The 21,736-nt window shown below is 40.2% G+C and overlaps 1 protein-coding gene across 1 annotated transcript in view; it reads right to left on the bottom strand.

Annotated features, from left to right (window-relative positions):
• Positions 1-21,736, bottom strand: part of ARHGEF28 (Rho guanine nucleotide exchange factor 28) — a 310,421-nt gene that overhangs the window by 23,247 nt on the left and 265,438 nt on the right. Inside the window, 6 exon segments of the mRNA XM_060295886.2 lie at positions 4,820-5,120; positions 6,814-7,299; positions 12,937-12,984; positions 13,079-13,117; positions 16,032-16,132; positions 19,100-19,231. Of these exon segments, the coding sequence (XP_060151869.1) occupies positions 4,820-5,120; positions 6,814-7,299; positions 12,937-12,984; positions 13,079-13,117; positions 16,032-16,132; positions 19,100-19,231 (1,107 nt within the window).

Genomic DNA, 21,736 nt, shown 5'->3' with positions numbered 1-21,736 from the left:
AAACAAAGTTTAGTTCACTCCCCTAACCAAGTTAAAAAAAAAAAAAGCTCAGATTGTTAAATTATAGTTCAAATATGGTACATTTTTTAAAAAATTAAAGCTTTCATGGCACCTAAAAACAGCAAAGAGAAAATAATAATTTTATCCTGTGTTAAAGGCTGAATTGTGTCCCCCCCCAAATTCATATATTAAAGTCCTAACCCCCATTACCTCAAAATATATTCGAAGATAGAGCCTTCAAAGAAGTAATTAAGTGAGGTCATTAAGATGGGTCCTAATCCAATATGGCTGATGTCCTTTAAGAAGATGAAATTAGGACACAGATTTGCACAGAGCAAAGACCATGTGAAGACAGGGAGAAGATAACCATCTATAAGCCAAGAAGAGAGGCCTCAGAAAAAGCAACCCTGCCAACACCTTGATCTTTGACTTCCAGCCTCCAGAACTTCATTATGGCAGCTCTAGCAAACTTATACATCCACCTTTTCAAATACTTCTTTGTCACTGAAGTCTATATTATCTAACGCCAGCTTCAGTTTTATGGGAAATTGCCTGTAGGTCTTTAATAAAGCTTCCTTCCACACAGATAACACAAATAAGGTACCCATTTCTGAATTATAGAATATTTTTAAAACGTTAGAAATTATCACGTACTCACTTCTTAAAGACTACTACTTAAATACTAACTACAGCACAGCCTTTTATTTGGAAATTTTCTATTCTATTTCCATATGTAAAAAACATGTCATTGAAAGTTTAACGCAGCTGTCTGTATTTTAAAAAATATAACAACATTGCCAAGATGAAGTATTCTGAATACAATGCTTTGAATTTGAAAATATTTTGATGGGCACCAAATTCTAACAAGCAGCAAAGCGAAACACTCTTCTGGAGTCCAAACTTGATAAAGTTATTCTTTTTCCAATGTCAACTATGTGACTAAGGCATGAAATTTGGTTCTCGATTTAAATTTTATCATATGCGTTATGGCAAAACTATGATGCTTTAACTACATTGAAAAGGAACTTTTTAGGTAACCTGCAAATGTTGAGGTACAGATAAAAATATAACTGAAAAGGGAGACTAAGAAGATTTCAGATTATCATACCAGAAAGTATTTTCTCTGTTGATTAATGAAAAAAAGGCAAATATAAACTAAGAGAGACACTGAGTAAATAGTCCTAGAATTCTAAAGCTAGGAGAGAAAAAAAAAGGCACAGAAAGAATGTTTTTTGTTGGTTTTGCCTTTAAGAAGACTAATACAGTTGAGCATTTCATGGGGCCAATTACATAGCAATTGTCCTACAGGGACTATATTGTTTAAAGAAATTCAAATTTTCTGTAGTCTTGGCTAGTGTCCCTCAGAGGAGTGCAGATTAAGTTCCTAAGCCAACCATCTCTTCCACTATAAATAAAATCAAATACCAACTTGGATCTAATGTTCAAACATCAAGAATTTTGTTCATGAGACAACTTCCAAAACTGGAAAGTAAAGTTCTTTATAAAGTATTACCTTAAAAAATATTTACAAGTAACACAGGGATATTGTTAGGCAACACTAGAGAAACAAATGACCCTTAACAAAATGTGTCTTATGGGAAAAAAGTGAAGCTGAAGGGTATTTATATCTGAAGATCCTCAGAGCTCATGCAAGCACTGGCCACCACAGCCCAGATGATTGAGAAATATTTTCCAAATGGTAATATTAAAAAAAGAAGGAAGGGACGAAAACAACAACAAAGAACTGGACCTTCCTCATGAACATCCTGCCAGATATTACAATAGGAGTTATTCTAGTTCTACTCCAACTTCTTTTAAAAGGACAATTCAAAACAGCATTCTAGAAATTAACAACGTGCAGTGTAATGGTTCAGAGCATGGGCTCCGGAACCAGTCTTCCCAGTTCCTCTCTGGCTCTGCTATTTACTAGCTCTGTGGCCTTGGACAAGTCACTGAACCTCTCTGTGCCTCAGTTTCCCCCCTCGAATGGCGATAATAACAGAACCAGCTCAGTGGGTGGTTGTGAGTACTAAATGAATTTCTCCATGTCAGACCTTAGCACAGTGCTTGAAGTTTGGCAAGTGTCATATAACTGTCAGTGGTGGCAGTGGTGATGGAGATATTGAAAAACCAACTGAACACAAAGTGCACAGGAAAATGTCTGGTGAAGCTGGCTTGAACAAACTAAATGAAAATTCCAGTCTAGGTGACAGCTAAACACGTTAGAGAATTTTATGTACATACAATTTTTTCCACCAGGCTTACTGCTCCCAAAATTCCCATCTCCACTTATCTGAGCTGCTCTTAGGCACCCAGTACAAGACCAGACAAAAGAGCAAAGCATTCTTTAAGGAGCTGCCTGAAAACAGCTGAACTTAGGGCCTACTGATGAAACCAAACCACGGTTAAACACACATTTAACAAAAACACCAGCCAAGAACAGGAGAGGCAAACTTCGTTAGCCAGCGTAGTTGTCACTGATGACCACTCACACAGAGCTACAAGAGCAAATGTGAAAGCAGGGGACACTGACATGGCATCATCCTTGATTCTGGCACATGGACTGTCCCCCCCTCCCGCCTCCCACCCCCTCCCCCCCGGCCTACGTGGACAGCACAAGCAGAGTCTAGTGAAGACCACATCGGTGGCTTATGTTGAGCTACTTCTCTTTTTTTTTTGCGGTACGAGGGCCTTTCACTGTTATGGCCTCTCCCGTTGCGGAGCACAGGCTCCGGACGCGCAGGCTCAGCGGCCATGGCTCACGGACCCGGCCACTCCGCGGCATGTGGGATCCTCCCGGACCGGGGCACGAACCCGTGTCCCCTGCATCGGCAGGCGGACTCTCAACCACTGCGCCACCAGGGAAGCCCATTGAGCTACTTTTGATTCTAAGAACCGTGAAAACTCTGGAGTGGCTTGAACAATTTTATCTGGCCCTGACAACCCTCTTAAGAATATATATCCAATTTTCATTCCACTTCCCTACCACCTCCTTAATCTCTGACTTTCTTCTCTCTCCTCCAGAAACTGCTTATCACGCTTAAGTAAACAAACGTAAATAAGGTTTTCTGACCAGTTGCAAAACTCCAGCGCTTGACAGCCCCCACTGCATTTCTGATCTAATCCCTCCTGCACACACCAGGACACTCCTGAGAGAGGAAGGCCAGAGTTGATTTTGCTCTCTTCTATCAATGTCCTGAGTGTCCTTGGCCTACACTGGACACAACATCTGAAGCTGAAGCACGTTTTCTCAGCATTTCCCTGGGCTATATTTAATTCCTTACATGTGGAGACACTGGTTTTGTATATAATTACTGTTTATTTCCTTAGTACATGTTCTGTCTCCTGTATGCAGGCTGCCAAATGTTTAAAAGCTTTCTACTTTAAAGCACAAGTCAACAGAAACAGGTAGGAGATACAGAAAAAGCAGAAATACTTCTTTCAAACAAAAGTGTAATGTGGTTTAACTCAAACTCAGTTTCTGAATTATCCCAAAGCCAGTATGCAAAATCACAGTGACAACACAGAAAGCACTGCAGATAGCAACTTAATGAATCCAACACAGCAAAGCAACATGTATCAAGAGAAGGCATTCTGCAATATGGTCTCTGTAGTGTTAGGGTTGCAACATAATACATTAAAGGGGTTACACTTTGCTACATTCTGCCCATTTTTTAAACCCCAATTCACTGTTCCATTTTGTTTCTTTTTTCTTTAAGGAATACTTGAAACGATACTTAAAGAACTATTTCATTCTCTCTTATATGCTGACAAGAAATAAGAATGTTACAGCAATGACTGAACAATGTAAAGAATTATCCACTGCTAAGAATCAACATACTTTGGGTTAGTAATACATCTACTTTCAGGCAGTGTCAGAATTATTTACTCTCTAATTCGGAGAAGCTGAACACATTTAAACCTTTTCATTGCTGACAAATTATCCTACTGACAAACTAAGAATAACTATGAAGCATGGAAACCAATCTCTGTCCAGTTCTGAAGAGCTCTATACCACTGCTTGTTTCACGTTTCTGAAACATTTTGCTGTCGGTGATTTATTTCCCATCCATGTGGCCAGCCATTTGTTTATTCTATTGCATGCCATCTGTTTTTCGGTAGAGAGGTTTTGAGTTCTTCTCATTCCCTACCTCATATCCCACGGAAAACAATTTATAATAGACATAGAGTTAAATCATTTGGATTCATGTGGAGGTGGTAACTCGAGCTGCCTTTCATTTATATTTGGCAAATGCTTTAATGGGATTAGCAAATTGTGTCATTACGAGGTACTTACGGAGACACAACACCTTTTTTTTTTTTTTTACAATGACAAATGATGTTAACAGTTTCATTTGGGGTATTTAACGGCAGTACAGAAGATTTTACTAACATTGCAGGAAATTGCCCCGAGAGACAATAAAGCCCTACCACAAACCCTGTCCATATCTTTTATTTCTGAGAGTCAACAAGTATGTGTATCAGGATGTGGTTGGGTCTACAGTGAGGAATAAATATCAAGTTGCTTCACTTTTCAAGGAAAGTTATTATTTAACCCACAGACCTAAAAACCCTGTCTGGTTCTCACATCTCAGTGGCATCCTCTAAGCCCTCCAACCATGGTCTAGTTGTCTCAATGCTCACAAGTGATGGCCCCCAGACTTCCCCAAAGAAAAGTTTATGCCACAAAGTCCAGCTCATCAGCACCAATTTATTCCCATTCTAGGGCCCACTTTGAGTTGCTCTAAAGAAGAGCCAACCATTCAGAAAAACAGCTCCTTGTGGAAACTATACAGATGATGTTTAAAGTATTAATTACCATTTTTACAAGAATCCTTGCTGCTTTGGTGGAGAGGGGGTATCTGATGACAGGACCCAGCGGCTATCCACAGTTCATGGCTGACGTCCAAGGGCTGAGAAATGTTCATCTTGAGGTCTACTTGATTTTCACTAGTCCTTACCAAATCGGAATGAGATATACTTGGGGGGTAAGTGGCATCCTGATGGATATCTGCTGGAGTCGGTTCGTTCAAAGTGTTAAGTGACATTTGCGCTAAAGCTTCATTGATGAAGAATGAATTTTCATGACATAAACCCTCAGATTGATTAAGTTCCATTACCTGTGTAAGAAAAAAGAAAAAACACAATAATTCTTCCAGCAATTTGCACCAGTTTTATAAAGTATTTATTCCTAACAGAATTTAGCAATCAAGATTTTAATGAGTGAGGTGGAAAAGGATATTACCCTTGACTCCCTCCTCCCATCCCCTTTTAATGAGCTAGTACCAAAAACTTCGATTGGCAACACACAGCATATCTTAAAAGAAATAAAAATCAAATGAAAAGACACATGCAGCTGTGTGCTCACTGCCATTAAAGTGTTTCTACTTTAAGGGAATAGCATTTTCACTTTTGCTAAATAAAAGTTGAAGACATTCATGTATACATAAAGTATTTGCAATAAATATAATTTAGCCAACTTGAAAGGAAAGTCAGATATAACACAGATCACTCTTAGAAGCTTGTCAACTTTTACAACTTTAGGTACAGTATTTACAATAGCCAGGACATGGAAGCAACCTAAATGTCCATCAACAGATGAATGGATAAAGAAGATGTGGCACATATATACAATGGAATACTACTCAGCCATAAAAAGGAACGAAACTGAGTTATTTGTAGTGAGGTGGATGGACCTAGAGTCTGTCATACAGAGTTAAGTAAGTCAGAAAGAAAAAGACAAATACCGTATGTTAACGCACATATATGGAATCTAAAAAACGGTACTGATGAACCTAGCAGCAGGGGAGGAATAAAGACACAGACGTAGAGAACAGACTTGAGGACACAGTGAGGGGGAGGGGAAGCTGGGATGAAATGAGAGAGTGGCACTGACATATATACACTACCCAATGTAAATTAGCTAGTGGAAAGCAGCCGCATAGCACAGGGAGATCAGCTCGGCGCTTTGTGACCACCTAGAGGGGTGGGATAGGGAGGGTGGAAGGGAGGCTCAAGAGGGAGGGGATACGGGGATGTACGTATACTTATAGCTGATTCACTGTGTTGTACAACAGAAACGAACACAACTTTGTAAAGCAATTATATTCCAATAAAGATATTAAAAAAAGAATATAAAAAAAATAAAAAGTATCTATGTGCACATAGTACAGAAAAGTAAACTCTTGGAACAAATGGAATTGTCAAGTATGGTTAGAGTGGGTGCAAAATGAAACACGGAACTTTTGGAAAGGCTTTATCCTGCCCAAACATTAATTAGTATACTACTTACGTTAACTGTCATTAGTGAAATGGATTTTGAATTTATAAGGTCAAATTTATAAAAAGAGAACAAGCTTGCAATAACGGAATAGTAGTGTACTTGTTAAATTCAGTACCTATGAACATTAATAGCTTAACTGAGCTGCTGAAAGGTAAATCTATACAGAACTCTGAAGACTGGAGCAGATACAGGGGAGCTCGAACTACGCTCACGGTGAGCGTGCCTCCAGGGTAAAGCTCGCCTCAGTGGTACAGCTCTAGTCTGTATTTCTTCCCTCGGGTAAGGGGGTCTCAGAGTACAATGAACCCATGGTCCAGCAGCACCCAGAGCTTTCACGTGTCCATACTTCAAGTCAAGGTGCATATGTATTGTCTCTAAAGGGTCCCAGCTTTTGTTACCTACACACCAAGTAACTCTTGTGAGCTCTCACACAAGCAGCGAAAAAGACAGACGTGTGGTCAGTGGCTCCGGAACCACCACGACCACGGCAGTCTCACACGCTGCTTCTGCAAGCACAGGGAGACCCGTACCTCCACGCCTCCTCCAGGCAGCGCCGCAGGAAGGCTCCTCTGCCGGCTGTGCTTCCAGCCACGCAGCAGGCTCTTCTGGGCCCGCATCCTCTCCCTCTCCCTCTCCACCAGGCGCTGGCCCTCCCGCAGCCGCTCCAGGCTCTGCTGGTACTCCTGGCGCTGCTGGTCCAGCTGCCCCCGGCTGCTCAGCAGCAGCTCCTCCTGCAGCCGGCACTCCCTCTCGCGCTCCTGCAGCCGGCTGGCCTTGGCCTCCTGCTCTCGCTGCTGCTGGTCGCACCTGCGGTGCCAGCGCTGCCGGTCCTGCTGGAACTGCTGCTGCAGCTCGTGGAGGTTGGCCAGCTCCTCCCGCCGCTTCTCCAGGCTTCGGCGCTTCTCCTCGTCCTGAAAGGGGCTGCCTCGGAAAGAGGGGCCGGGGGACAGGCCCTCCTGCTGCTGGAGAGCCAGCCTGTGCACCTCAATGTGGCTATCCTGAACGGTCAAGGCGGCCTGTCCGAGCAGAGGGCAAAAAAAGCAAAGGCGTCCGTACCGTGTGCACCTTGGGTTGGTACCACCTCAAGAGCATGACCAAATTATTTTCTCTGAATATCTCTGTCCTTGTTCTAAGTTACCTCCTGAGACTGACCTTGGCACTTCAGATAGGCTTGTCTGCATTTCCTTAGTGGTATGGCCTGGAATTTATACACAAAAGAAATAAAGCACAAAAGCAATACTCATCCCCTCTTTTGGAAATGCCGTTTGTTGCTGGTTGTTGGATAATATTTAAGCAATAAGAATTCAGTAGCTGAATTCACAGGACTCTGCATTCCTGTGCTATGCCTCATTCTTTTTCTGAGGTCTTGACAGTCAGTAATTCAGGAGAATTTAAGAATCTATATAAATCTGGTAGTACCCTTTGAGTCTCAAACCAGAAATTACTTAAGCTATATGACATACATGAAGACATAAAAATAAAAGTCAGCCACTTGGAAGCTTTGCTAAATAACCTTTTTTATAATATAATGCCCAAGAACAGCAGTTAATATCATGTTTAGGAGATGTATAAATGGTAAAGCTAGTCTCATTACTGCTATGTCTTTGTATTATAGCAGGAAGGTCATGCACAAAGCACTAAGCTGAAATTCATTTGTTTAATAGAGTGCTAAAAGGAGGCTGGACTGCTTCAGGGGACATAGGTACTCTAAAACCCAGAGGACATTACCAACCAGGGACACAGATACTCTAAAACCCACAGGGCATTACGAACCAGATTAAAAAAACATTTTGAGTTACGGCATCTGCCTACAAAAAGTTTGGCAGTATCACAGGAAATAACTGACAAGTTTTGGAAGGATTCCACAAAACAAAACAAAAAAATATCTGGAAATGCCCCTGGAAGCTTTTAATTTTAAAAGTCCCCAGTGAAAGCACAAAGAAACAGAAAAGGGACAAATTGAAAATGGCCACATACTGGGTATGTGTGTGTATGTTGTGACTCGTTATGAGAAATTATTACTCTCCTAGGGATAAATTCTCATTTTTCTTTCCTAAAAATTTAAAAAGCTGTCCATGTAACAGATGCTGGGAAGATGGGGATTTGACCATTAGTTATTTGTTAACTCAGCAGTTTCCCACGCTTTTGAAGGTTAAAGAACTAAGGTATATTTTAAATTGGTATTTGTCTTGGAGTAAGTCTCAAAAATGTATTCAGTGGGGCCTTTTGAAATAAACTTCATGTTTTTAAATTTGAAAATCAATTCAAAAAATTTCAAATTCACATGAATATTTGATTAATGTCTTTTAGCAGTTATTATAAAGAAAACAATGATACCATTGAGAAGAGGTACTAATACTTTTGATATTTAAATATGAAATAATAAGCCATTCAGGACTCTGCTGACCTGGCTAAAGCAAACCGTAGACTGCACATCACCACTTAATTCTAACAAATCCTAAGGGCATCATCAGAGTAAAACAAACAAACAAAAAATCCAACATTTTATATGCCAAAACTGCTACAGGCAATGGTAACTCTCACGTAAGGATTACAATTAGATTAATTAAATGCTACCATGAAGTATTCTTCATATATATGTAACATTTGGGATAAGACTACTCCCTTCTGTAGCAGAGAGATGAAATCTGAAGACTGGATATTCATCTTCACATTTAAAGTTTACATTTACATTTAGGACAGAGAATAACGCTTGCTTTTGAAGTTTAGGAAAATTCCCAATTCACTCTCTCTCCTTTTCTTTTTTTAATTATATTGAAGTATAGTTGATTTACAATGTTGTGTTAATTTCTGCTGTACAGCAAAGTGATTCAGTTATACATGTATATTTGCTCTCTCTTAATTTTTCTCAGCTGAACTGTGTCCTTTCCTTTCTGCCTTGCCTATACCTCATCTCTATTCTTCTAACATAGGATCAAATTTCATTTCCATCTGATTCAAAAATCCTTTGTAAAAACTTTAATCATGCATAAAACATTCAGCTTCAAAAGAGATGACTGTGCCATGAACAGAAATCTTTGAGAGCCCATATCCTTAGACCAGCTCAAAAGCTTTGGTTAAGAGAACCCACTATAGAATTTGGTATTTGCTTTAGTGTTGCAAAAACTAGGTCATTTAGGTCATCCAGCTTTTCTGAACCTTGAATCCACAGAGGGCTGCATTCAAGGTTGAAAAGAAGAGATATGACCTTGTGAGTGTTTTCATCAGGCAACACAAGCTGGGACACTCAATGTTTTCATCTCCCAAAAGTTAATGAAGTGCATGCAAACTATACCCCTTCTCAGTTAAAGTTTAAAAGAAAGAATATTTGTTTTACATGAGAAATTAATCTCTAAGACCATCTACCCCAGACCAGCATATCTAATAGAAGACACTAAAGGCATTCCCACTAAATCTTGAATACGACAAGGATGCTTACTATTGCCACTATTATTTAAGACATTTCAGAATTTCTAGCCAAAGCAGTAAGCCAAGAAAATGAAATTGATATAATTATTGAAGAGTAGCCAAAATACCACTACTTTCAATTTTTTACTTTCTACTTGGAATACTCCAAAGAATCAACAGAAAAACTATTAAAACAAAAAAACAAAAATTCAATGAGTTGGCCAGTTAAAAAATATATAAAAAACCAATACCTGTATTTATACCAGCAACCAACATTGGGGAAACAGAATGAAAAAAAAAAAAAAAATTCCATTCACAATAGGAACAAAGAGACAAAAATATCCAGGAATAAACTTAGCAGAAAAAAAAAGTACCTAAATGAAGACAATTACAAAGCTTTCCAGAAGAACATAAAATAACATGTTCTCAGACAAGAGAACCAATTATTGCAAAAGTGTCAATCCTCCCCAATTTAATTCATAAATATAGTAATATTTTAATTTAACTGTCTCAGCAGAAGATTAAGAAATTTGTCAGACTGATTCAAAAGCTCTTATGAAAGAACATACAGACAAACATGGAAAATAATAAGAGGAGACTGTCATGCATTCAAATGTAATCCAGAACTTTAATCAATAAGATAGTGGTACTAGATCAAGAATAGGAAGATGATCAATAGAACATAAAAGAAGTCTTGATGCAAAGTATTAATAAGAAAACAGCAAATGTAGCAAGATATTTTTTTCTGGTAAGAACTTAAAATCAGACTTTTATTTTCCTTATTTTCTTTTAATATTCAATTAGGTATAAGATATGAAATATGAATGACAATAAACCAGTGGGGAAAAGTTTAATTTCAGTAGTAACCAAAAAAATGCAAATTAAGATCATGAGCTAACTTGACCTATTTTCAAATAGAAATTTCCATTACTTCAACATTTTCAAATTGGCAACAAGTTGTCCATATTACCCTATTGTAAACTTTTCCAGGTGTATGTAATCTATGTCCATGTCCCCTTTTTCTTGCTGATAATGATTTTTTCATGCCTTTTTCTTTTTTTCTCATTAGTATCAATATGAGGTTTTAAAAATTTTACTAATGTCCTAAAAGAAACAATATCTGAATTTTATTGATCTTTTCTATTATTTATTTTCTATATAATTTATGCTAACTTTATTTCTTCCTTCCCTCTACTTTCTTTGGATTTTATTTTGTTGTTTTTTAACTTTTTGAGATAGATGCATAACTCATTGACTTTTAGCTTTTCTTCTTTTTGAATATGTGCTTTTTAAAGCTCTAAATTTTCTCTAAGCATGACTCTAACTATAACGTACATATTTTGATACTTAGTAATTTTATTATCCTTCAGTTAAAACTATTTTATAATCTTCAATATATTCTCTTCATTGAGTCCTGATTTACTTAAGCATATATTTTCTTAATTTCTAAATCAACAGGGATATTCCAGTAGAATATTTGATACTCGTTTCTAAATTAATTGCACTGTGACCCTTGAATATACTTTGTATGATTTTAGTTGCTTGAAATTTGTAGAACCTTACTTTGTGGTCCATAATATGGTAAATTTTTGAAATGTTCCAGGTGTACTCAAAAAGAATGTGTATTATTCAGTTTTTGTGTGTATTATTTTATGTATATTAATTAGGTCAAGTTTACTTTTCCTGTTATTCCACTGTAACCTAACTGATTTTCTGTTCACTTTTATTATAAAGAGAAATGTGTTATAATCTAAAAAAAAACAAACCTTAAAATCAGACTTTTATTTTCCTTATTTTCTTTTAATATTCAACAGGGATAAGATATGAAATATGAATGACAATAAACCAGTGGGGAAAAACGTTTAATTTCAGAAGTAACCCAAAAAAATGCAAATTAAGATCATGAGCTAACTTGACCTATTTTCAAATTGAGGACAAGTAGAGAGGGGTGCTGATTATTTTGGCAATGTCTATCAAAAACCTCAAAAATTAATTTCAGTAATTTATCCTAAGGAAACACTCACATATGTTCAAAGAGATCAGTGCACAAGGATGTGTGCTAGACTGTTATTAACACAAAAGTATAAACTATGAGGAATGGATACATTCTGTAGCCCTGAATATTATTCAACCATTAAAAATCGTGCTATAGAGGCAAGTGATGACATACAAAGGTACAGGTTCCAAGAGTATGTATAAAATGATTCAAAAAACTAGAGGGGGCTTCCCTGGTGGTGCGGTGGTTGAGAGTCTGCCTGCCGATGCAGGGGACACGGGTTCGTGCCCTGGTCCGGGAAGATCCCACATGCCGCGGAGCAGCTGGGCCCGTGAGCCATGGCCGCTGAGCCTGCGCGTCCGGAGCCTGTGCTCCGCAACGGGAGAGGCCACAACAGTGAGAGGCCCGCATACCGCAAAAAAAAAAAAACCCCAAAACAAACAAAAAAAACACCAGCAAAAACCTAGAGGGATACATACCCCCATGACAACAGTAATTCTCTCACAAAATCACAAGTCATTTTACTTGATGTACCTGTATCAAGATTTTCTATAAATCTGTTTATAAACATTGCTTTCACATCGTTTTAAAATGTTTTTTAACTCACAAATTAAGCAACTGGATGTATTCAGCCTTTCTTGTGCACGACCTAAGGGATCATCCAGCCTTAGAGTCCTCATTTTCACAATGCCTGTCTTTCCTGGACAGACAGTGAGCCGTCTGATGGTAGACTTTGCGGACCACTTGTCCTTGTGTGCTTGGCCCTCATCACAGTGCCAGGCCCAGAGAGGGAACTTAATAAATGTTAGGTGGATGAACCAAGAAAACAATGAAAGAGCATATGAATTATTTAATTGCCCCAAAGGCCTAAAGGCCACATGTGGAAGTGAAAAAAGTTTAGGTGTGAATTTAAGTTTTCACCAGAAAATGTGAAGTCATGCTATACTCACCTAAGAAAGAGATTCATTGTAAACTTCAAGCCAGATCATACTCATCAATATTTTTTAAAGATATGAACTGTTTTATGGTTTCAGAGAAGAATGGTATAAACTGTAGTAGTGGTGATGCCTCGTGATTGCAAAACCAGGTGAAGTTCAAAGCATCTAGCTGAGTTACATTTGGGGCGAGGCTTGGTGTTCTTTTAAGATCATTCACTACCTCTCAAATGTTCTAATTTTTAAAGTCCAGGACTCATCGAATAAAGTGAGTTGCATGAAGAGAAACATTCACAGGGTCAAAGCATAGTTACCTGAAGGCTATATAAGAGACGGGTTAAATTCTGTATCGCTTGTATAATCTGAAAAATAAGATTGTGAGTGTCAAATTTCTGAAAAAGCATTCATTATCCACAAACAAAGGATGGTAGCATATTTAAGGTATGCAGAGCTCACCTCTGACTGTGAAGAACTTGGGAAACTTCTATATTCCACCTAAAATACATAAAAACATAAGAAAATGAACACACTCTATTCTTGAAAAGCTGCACTGTAGTGTTCCACAGTATATGACCTCAGGGAAATCACTTCTCTCTCTCTAAACTCTTCCGTAGTGACTGTTTCCTCCCAGAAATCAAAGCCTGTAGAATTAAACCACCACTTGATGAGAGAGAACCCCCTCTGTGCGGACTTGGTATCTGAGATGCATGGTAACTTTCCACCCAGCCATCCCTTAAAACACTCAGGGAAGATGGTCAAGGAGCGCTGCAGGCTCGAAGTGACAATGTTCACCTCGTGCAAACCGTATTGTAAACGGAGCTCTCTGCGCCCAGGCTGAAGTTGTCTCCTGGGCCCAGCTTCCATCCTGGAGGCCAGATTTGGAAGCCAGAGATCATCATGCCTGGTCTCTAACTCACTTTGAGATTTACAAAGCCACAACAGACAGTGTTTGGGAGGAGAAACCAGACCCAGAGGCAGCCCAAAGGAGAGCGCTCAGCTGGCCAGCTCCAGGTGCCCCCTCTCAGAGCTCACTGGGCCCATGCATGAGCGCCTTAGTAGAAGCCCTGTCAGCAGAGGCCTTGAATGAGGCCACAGGAGACCACGTGCTCCCGGGGGATGCACCTCTACCTCACTCATTGCCTCTCCACTGCACACACTGGGGGCACATGTGGCTAGTGAGGGTTTCCAGTTTTCAGAATTCAACATCTGTCTATTTGTTTGTTGTCTCTTTTCTCTCATTAGGATGTAAGCCAACGAGTGGCAAGATTTCATCTGTATTCAGTACCGTACCTGCAAACCTAAAAACGCTGCCTGGAATGTAATGGACACGCACACTCCATGCTATAGATAAAGAGTGAGGGACCACGAGACCCTCCACACCTCACGCCGTGGGGATCATCAGATTCCCGGCCCTCCTACAGTCTCCTGCACACCACTTGTGGTCTTGTCTGAGCAGCTTTAAATTGAAACCGCAGGAAACGGTTCTCAGGTAACCTGAGACTTGTTGAATTCAGTTAGTTCAGGCTGATGAGGCCATGAAGAGCTAGCCAGGTCTTTTCTTCCCGCCCCTCACCCTTCCCCAACGCTGCCCATGAAAGACGTCATTACTAAGAAGCACCTCAAACAGGGGAAGGACAAACGATGGGAAAGGAGATGAAGTTTAGTCATTAGATCTGCGCCCAACCCTCAGGAAGATAACCGGGGCTGAGAACCCCTGTTCTGTGGTGAGTTCCAGAGTTCTCTCTGCTCTTCTGGTTCTGTCCTTGCTCCACATTCCACTGCTTTTGTAATAAAAAGATTGTATGGGATATAATTTTTATATTCTACACACATAAGAAACATAGAAATGAGCTGGATTACGCTACGTGTAGTTACTTATTCCCAAGATCCACTTGGTTTGATACCAGGCAGGAATTTTGAACATCATCTTTTTAATGGAGTTCGTCTGCCACCTTGTGGTGAACGTGCATAGCCGCAGTAGGTGCTTTACACACGGGATATTTTGCCATTTGGGTTACCAATCAGTAATTTTGAAAAATCCTTTCAGAAATGTTTTTTTTTTTTCAACCTTAACATATTAAGAAAGATAATTACAAAATACCCATCATATGCTTATTTAAAGTGTGATTTCAAATGATTCTGCCATGTATGTCAGTTCATTTCGTTTCTAAAAATGCCTTATGAATGGCAACATTTTCCAGGTAGGTTCATCCAAAGAGCACCCTGAACACGTAACCTCTTACCCGTCACTGAATCTTGGAAGGGGAGGGCTTTAGGGGTGGGAACCACCTCAGCTCAACCCTCCCCCAACTTCCCCCCCTAGTAACATAAAAGCAGCTGGAAGCTACAGGCTTGAAAGTGAAGTCTGCCCTGAAAAGGATGGAAAAGCAGGAATGTTTTAAGAAGAAATAAGTTAGAAAGCTCAGAGTCAGAGTAAGTGGAGTAAACTCTAACGACTGTTTTCATTTTGGCCTATGAAGTTTAAAAAAACACTAAATCACAGCCATCTTTTCTATGGCTCTTAAAATATCTTTGGTTTCTCAGTCATATGTAATATATACAAAAATATATATGATGTACAAAACGTTACATAAAGATCGGACAGATGTCATCTTCCCACATGAACACACAGTGGTATCTGGTAATGTGCCTAATTCGATTTTAGATAAAGTTAAGCTCTTGAGCCCCAGATAATCCTGGGAAGGCCCACTAGCCACTTCTCAGAATCATATTCTTACTCCCTCTCTCTCTCTGACATCTCAGTTTCATTTGACGTTAACAGAAAATTTCATGCACTTAATGTTTAAAAGAGTGCGTTATAACCTATGTGTATAGTACGTAAAAAAAAAAGGTGTTTGGAATCACTTTGCCCCAGAGCAGAAATTGGTTAGGTTGATTACAAGTCTATCACAAAAAGGCAGGTGACAACAGGGGTGGTGACAGGAAAACAATCGTAAAGGAGAGGAAGGTAAAAGAAAGTGAAGAAGCCAGAATATTCCAAAGTCAAAATTGTTGCTGCCACTTTAGCACCACCTGGCTGCATAAGGGCCTGGATGTCCAGGACCACCTCTCAGCCACGAGTTACTGTATGTAGTGGGTGAAAAGCTTGAGGTTTGCAGGGCGGAAAGTGAGACCAGAAGCAAAAGCGCAGACACACAAATAAACATTTGAGTTTTAAATCTTTTTAATTACTTTTCATTGGTTGCTTGGTTTACACCTACACGATATCAGAAAAGCAAGAACATTTTAAGAAGAAAAAAGTTGGAAAGTTCAAGTACGAATACTGAAATTGAGAACAATGCAGGAGAACGCTTGCGGACTATTCACTGCCGTGGACACACCAGGAGCTGAGGTTGTTTGATTACACAAAGTAACCGCTGCTGTTTACTAACAAATCAGTTCACAATACCTTCTCCCCGGCATCAGAGACCGCCAGGTCGGTTCCCACACCCTGGGTCCCAGGATCCACATCCCAACAGCCTCTTCCTCCTGTCCCTTCTGTGACTAGTGCTGGAAGCACACCATTGAGACAGAAACAAAAAGGACATCATCAAACATCAGCCAGTAGACTGGGTTCTTTGTACTCAGCTGACACATATTCCAAGATAAGAAACATCACAACATCACATGTATAGAATATTCTTATAAGAGGTGCTAAAAAAGTACAGAGCAAAGTGCAGAGTCCCTGCCCCCAGGGAGCTTACACACTAGTAGATGCCAAACTGGCCCACAGCATCGTCACCCATATTTTTACTTTTCTTTTTTTCTAGCGGAGAGATGTCTGTGGTACCAAAAGGGTAGGATTCTGCATCTCACTTTCACTTAATAGGAAAAGCCGCCTGCTGGGGGTTAAATTGAAAACAGGCACCATGGAAGAAAATCAAAGGCTGGCAGGCCAGGTCTAAGGAGACGGGTCTGGGAAAGGCTCCCTTAGGGTCAGTACAAGAGTAGCAGACCGTAAACAAGGTTAGAAGGGAGGCATCCAATGGCAGGAATGAAACATCTTTCTAAGCAGGTGAAGACGGCTAATACTTTATGAGCTCAGAGTCATACAAACTGAGAAGCTGTCCTTATCTCCAAATAACTTAATTTTTAAAATAATTTCCAAGTGTGTTTTTTCCCTCACAACTCTTACTTATCCTGTAAATTCACAAATACTGTAAATACTGTATATTTAACATATGAAAACACAGAAATGTTTCTAGTCCAGAGATACGTTTAAGTACCAAATACAGACTTCACGCCATCCATTAAATCTCCATTGGTGGGATTTTCTTTCTTTACCCACGTGAACTCAGTTAAAATTTATACCATGCTCACCTTGCACATATTAAAACTAGACTTTCCAAAGCCCTTTCACACACAGAGTCTCATTGGAACCATGTCCACTCAGGACCCTGGTGAAATAGATATTCGCTTTGTGCTATCTTGAAACTTCATTACTGATGAAGGAAATACTTTTTCTTTATTTAAATTAATTAGAAAACACTTTGGTCTTTGGGAAATGACAGTCCTCTTTTATTCCAAAGACGTTTTTGTTTAAGCAGAAATAGCTCCAAATTTTATCAACTAAAAATTAAGTTCATTTTGCCCAAGCTAGTCAACACTTTTTCACTACAGTGAACAAACACTTCATAGAGATTCTTCTGTCACTCAAAAAACGGTTGGACTCTTGGGTACTATTCTTAACTCTTAGAGAGATGCCAAAAGCATTACCAGAGAATTAGCCATTCTCTCTTCCCCCCAGTAGATATGAGGACCATCAAATGGGAAAAGGAGCTGATGGTGAACCAAATGAAGGCAGAAGAGTGGCATGGACCAGGTCTCTCTGCTCCTGTATTCTATTTCAGAATTTCAGAATTTCAGAATTTCACAGGAAGTAGATTCTACCTGTCCACCTGATTAGGTATTTCAAGGACTAAAAATAGAGGGCCTTGCTTGGTCTGTAAGCTCAGACTGACAGGGGCCCGACTTAGAAGGACCCAGTCTTCCCAGTCAATCATAGAACCAAACCATCCAGTTACAGACTTCCGTTCAGGACAGTGCTTCTCACCCTCATCAACTCTAGGAAGAGAATCAAACTCTTGTAGCACCGTGTTCCAATCCAACCCAGCACTAAACCCCAGCACAAGACTAAACCGGTACAAGACCCCACCAACCTGCCCCTCCTCTACGTGAACCCTGACTTCAAGCCACTGTAAACAGCCTCCCATGGTTCTAGCAGACGTCAGGGGAGATGTGGATACGGACAGGGAGAGCCTTCGTTGCCTGGTCTGACAGGAGGTAGGTGCGGCCTGTGCTCTGAGCAGCTGCAGGAGCTGAGTGGAGCCTGTCCAGCTGTCCCTGGGCTGAGGCTGAGAGCGGCAGATCCCTACACCGTATTTTTAGCTAGAACTTCCTCAATGGCATCAGCAGGCTCTTCTTTAAAAAGCAAATCACCTGGGGCAGTACAACTCCCCTGACAAATCTGGGCTGTGTCCAAATGAAAAACATATGTGCACATTCTGAAAATAGAAACCCAGGATTACATAAAGTAGAACTTAAGAATAATTATTAGCTCTGGTTTTAAAAAAAGGTATAGAATTTTAAAACTGTACTGCTTCCATGTATCTCAATTAACCAAGGGATGCTGTTACAGAAATTCTAAGACCATTTAATCCTCCAATCTCTAGCTACTAAAGACATTTTATCTGTGCACAGAAGACCTGGTGGAAGTAAGGTTTTTAATCACCAGGACATAATGAAACTATATCCTTTATGGTCCTACCTCAGAAACCTCTAGGGAACTAAATATTTAGCTCACAACTATACATATAATTCGGTTCTGAGAAATTACCTAAATCAATTCACCACGTTCTAGTTTTCTGTATTTAAAATCTACTGAAACACTGTTTAATAAATGAATTCTGACCTCAACTAAAGTGTATGACAACAGTGATCGAGAATCTTCCGGCATTTTTGCCTTTAACCCGAACACTAAACCTCGTGTGTGTGTGTGTGTGTGTGTGTGTGTGTGTGTGTGTCTGTGCATGTGCATGTGTGCATATATGCATTAGATTCTAGTTTTCTGAGTTATGTTTTCTGAGTTGATGATATGAGATTAAGGTAAAGGTTCATTCATTCTTTAATGAACTGCAGGGACCCTTTTCCAAAAGACCAAAAAGTGTCAAAGCTCTTTCAAGACTGTATTCAGCAAGTCACAGCAAATACAAGACAGGGTAGGGTTTGAACAAAGGACACAGCTTCCCTGGGTAATGGCAGTATAACCTACAAACTATTCTTTAAGTCCTTGTCCTTGGAACACCAGTGTCACTTCTATAGGTAAAGGAGGCTAGCGTATTTATTCTCAGGTTTTTTTCAAACGAATACACTCGTACCCTTCAAATCAGGACAGAGTCACTGCCTTCATTTTATGTGCCCACTATATGCTCCAGGGACGGTGCCCAGGCTCACTGCAAAGGCTATATGCTCACTTACAAGCAGTAGGCGATCCAGGTGCGTCCCGAGAACTGAACACATCCTGCAAAGCAGGTTCTCCACAACCTTCCTTGGGTGACTGACACACATCGCTCGTCTGGGAGGCCTTCACTGCAACTTGCAGGCTCTCGGCTAAGGAGAAGGAGGAAAACAAAAGTAAATTAAAAAATATATATGTGTGTGTGTGTGTGTGTGTATATATATATATATATATATATATATATATATATATATATATATATGGCCCAGGAGCTAAAAATGGCTTTTACCTTTTTAAAGCATTATTAAAATACACACACATGCACAAAGAAGATTGTGTTCCCCAAACTGTATACGGCCTGCAGAGCCTAAAATATTTACTATCTGGCCCTATACAGAAAAAGTTTACCAACCCACAATCTAGACCAATACTTTCAGCATTACTTTATGATAGAGAATTAATTCAATAAAAAAACAAACAGTATAAAAATAACTCAAATGCAACTTCCAGTAAATTAGTATGCTAAAAAAACTTCCTGAAATCAATTAATTTAAATATGATATTAGGCATTAGGATTTTATTTATTTATTTATTTATTTAGCTGCGCCGGGTCTTAGTTCCAGCACGCAGGATCTTCCTTGCCGCGTGCAGGAGCTTTAGTTGCAGCATGCGAACTCTTAGTTGTGGCAGGTGGGATCTAGTTCCCTGACCAGGTATTGAACCCGGGCCCCCTGTACTGGGAGGGCAGCCTCAACCACCGGATCACCAGGGAAGTCCCCAGGCATTAGGAGTTTACAACTTGCTACTCAGAAATATTAGCTGTTCTTCAAAAGAGTATTTCCCCAAATGTGCCTGAAATAAAATACGGATTCACAGTCTTCACCCTAGACCTACTGCATCAGATTCTCCAGAGGAGAAAACAGGGGATTTGAATTTTAAACAAGCACCAATGGCTACTCTTAGGATCTGGTAAGACTGGGAAACGCCACACCAAGAAAGTCAAGTTCTTATTTACAATTAAAAATTTGCAACCAGCTCATAGGATAGTATAATTCTGAGGACGCTACAAATATTTCTAAATCCCTCTGTCCAGTGATTCAATCTAGCAACTACTCATTGAGCACCTACTCTGTTCTGGGGGCCACTGGGCATCTGTTAACTAATAAGGAGAGTTTGCAGACTAGAGAAGGAAAGAGACACACACAACTATCTCTACTACAGGGCAGTGCACGATCAGTGCCAAGTTCTACCATCCAGGTATCAGAGCATCACAAAATGCCCAGCAGCACAGGCTAAAATTGAGAGTGCGCGACTTATTTGATAAAGACATCGTCAGGGACAACGAGATGGTCCCTGGTTGTGTCAACCCATTTGGAAGTTCTTCCTGCTTTATTTCTAAAATCTACCTTGCCTCTGCCCACTTCTCTCTATTTGCATTGCCAAAAGTCCTGGTCTAGACCGAGGCCCCAGCCTCTCTCATCTCAGCCTCTGTAAGCACTTCCTAACAGTCTCCAGGCAAACTAGTCTCCTTCCGATCTTGTTTTCCATTCAGCAACCCTCATTCTTTTCAAGATATAAATAAGATCATGCTACACCCATGATTAAAAGCTTCCAACAACTAACTTTCCACTGATTTTGGAATAAAATGTCTCTCTCTCTCTTTTTTTTTTTTTTTAGTAAAGACCTCTTTTATTTTTTTATTTTTATTTTTGCGGTACGTGGGCCTCTCCCGCCGCGGAGCACGCGCAGGCCCAGCGGCCATGGCTCACGGGCCCAGCCGCTTCCCGGCATGTGGGATCCTCCCGGGCCGGGGCACGAACCCGCGTCCCCTGCGTCAGCAGGCGGATTCTCAACCACTGCGCCACCAGGGAAGCCCTCTCTCTCTTTTTTTAAACCACAATCTACAAAGATCTGGTCCCTGCCCACCCATAGCAGTCTCCTCTGCCTCCTGTCACCCTGCCTTCCTTCTTTCACTGAACATGCCAAGCCCATTCCAGATGCAGGGGCTACGTACTCACATTCTGCCTGCCCAGGAATGGTCCTCCCCCAGATCTCCAAACAGCTGGCTTCTCATCTGTCAATTTTCACCTCAAAATATAATCTCAGAGCAGTCTTTCCTGACCTCTCTACAGCAAAGCCTTCCCCTCATCCAATCCCATTATCTTATTTTCTTGTGACTTTCTGAAATAACCTTGTTTCTCTGTGTATTGTTTATCTTCCCCAACTAGAAGTTTTTATGAAAGCATTACTGTTTCCTTAGTTGGCACCAACAATAGTGCATACACTAGGTAGATGCTTAATGAATATTTGATGAATAAATGAGTAAGAGATTCCATCAGTGGACTCCATTTCAGACAACCTCTACACCCTCCTCAAGACCTCAGTCTCTTCAACCGTGAAATAGATACAATAGATTTGATCATTTCTAAATTCTCTTCCATAGGTAGTGTTCTGAGATTCTAAGGCAGCACTTGGCATACGTTTTCTGCAAACATTTCTGCAGACAGTAAATATTTTAGGCTTTGTGGGCCGTACAGTCTCTGTTGCAACTATTCATCTTTGCCACTGTAGCAAGAAAGCAGCCATAGACAATATGAAACAAGCGGGTGTGGCTGTGTTCCAATAAAACTACAGCTGAAAAACAGGCGGTGGGAGGT

Source organism: Globicephala melas, chromosome 3 (assembly GCF_963455315.2).
Source record: "Globicephala melas chromosome 3, mGloMel1.2, whole genome shotgun sequence".
NCBI lineage: Eukaryota > Metazoa > Chordata > Mammalia > Artiodactyla > Delphinidae > Globicephala > Globicephala melas.
Note: the sequence above shows the minus strand (reverse complement) of the source record. Positions and strands in the feature narration are given on the sequence as shown.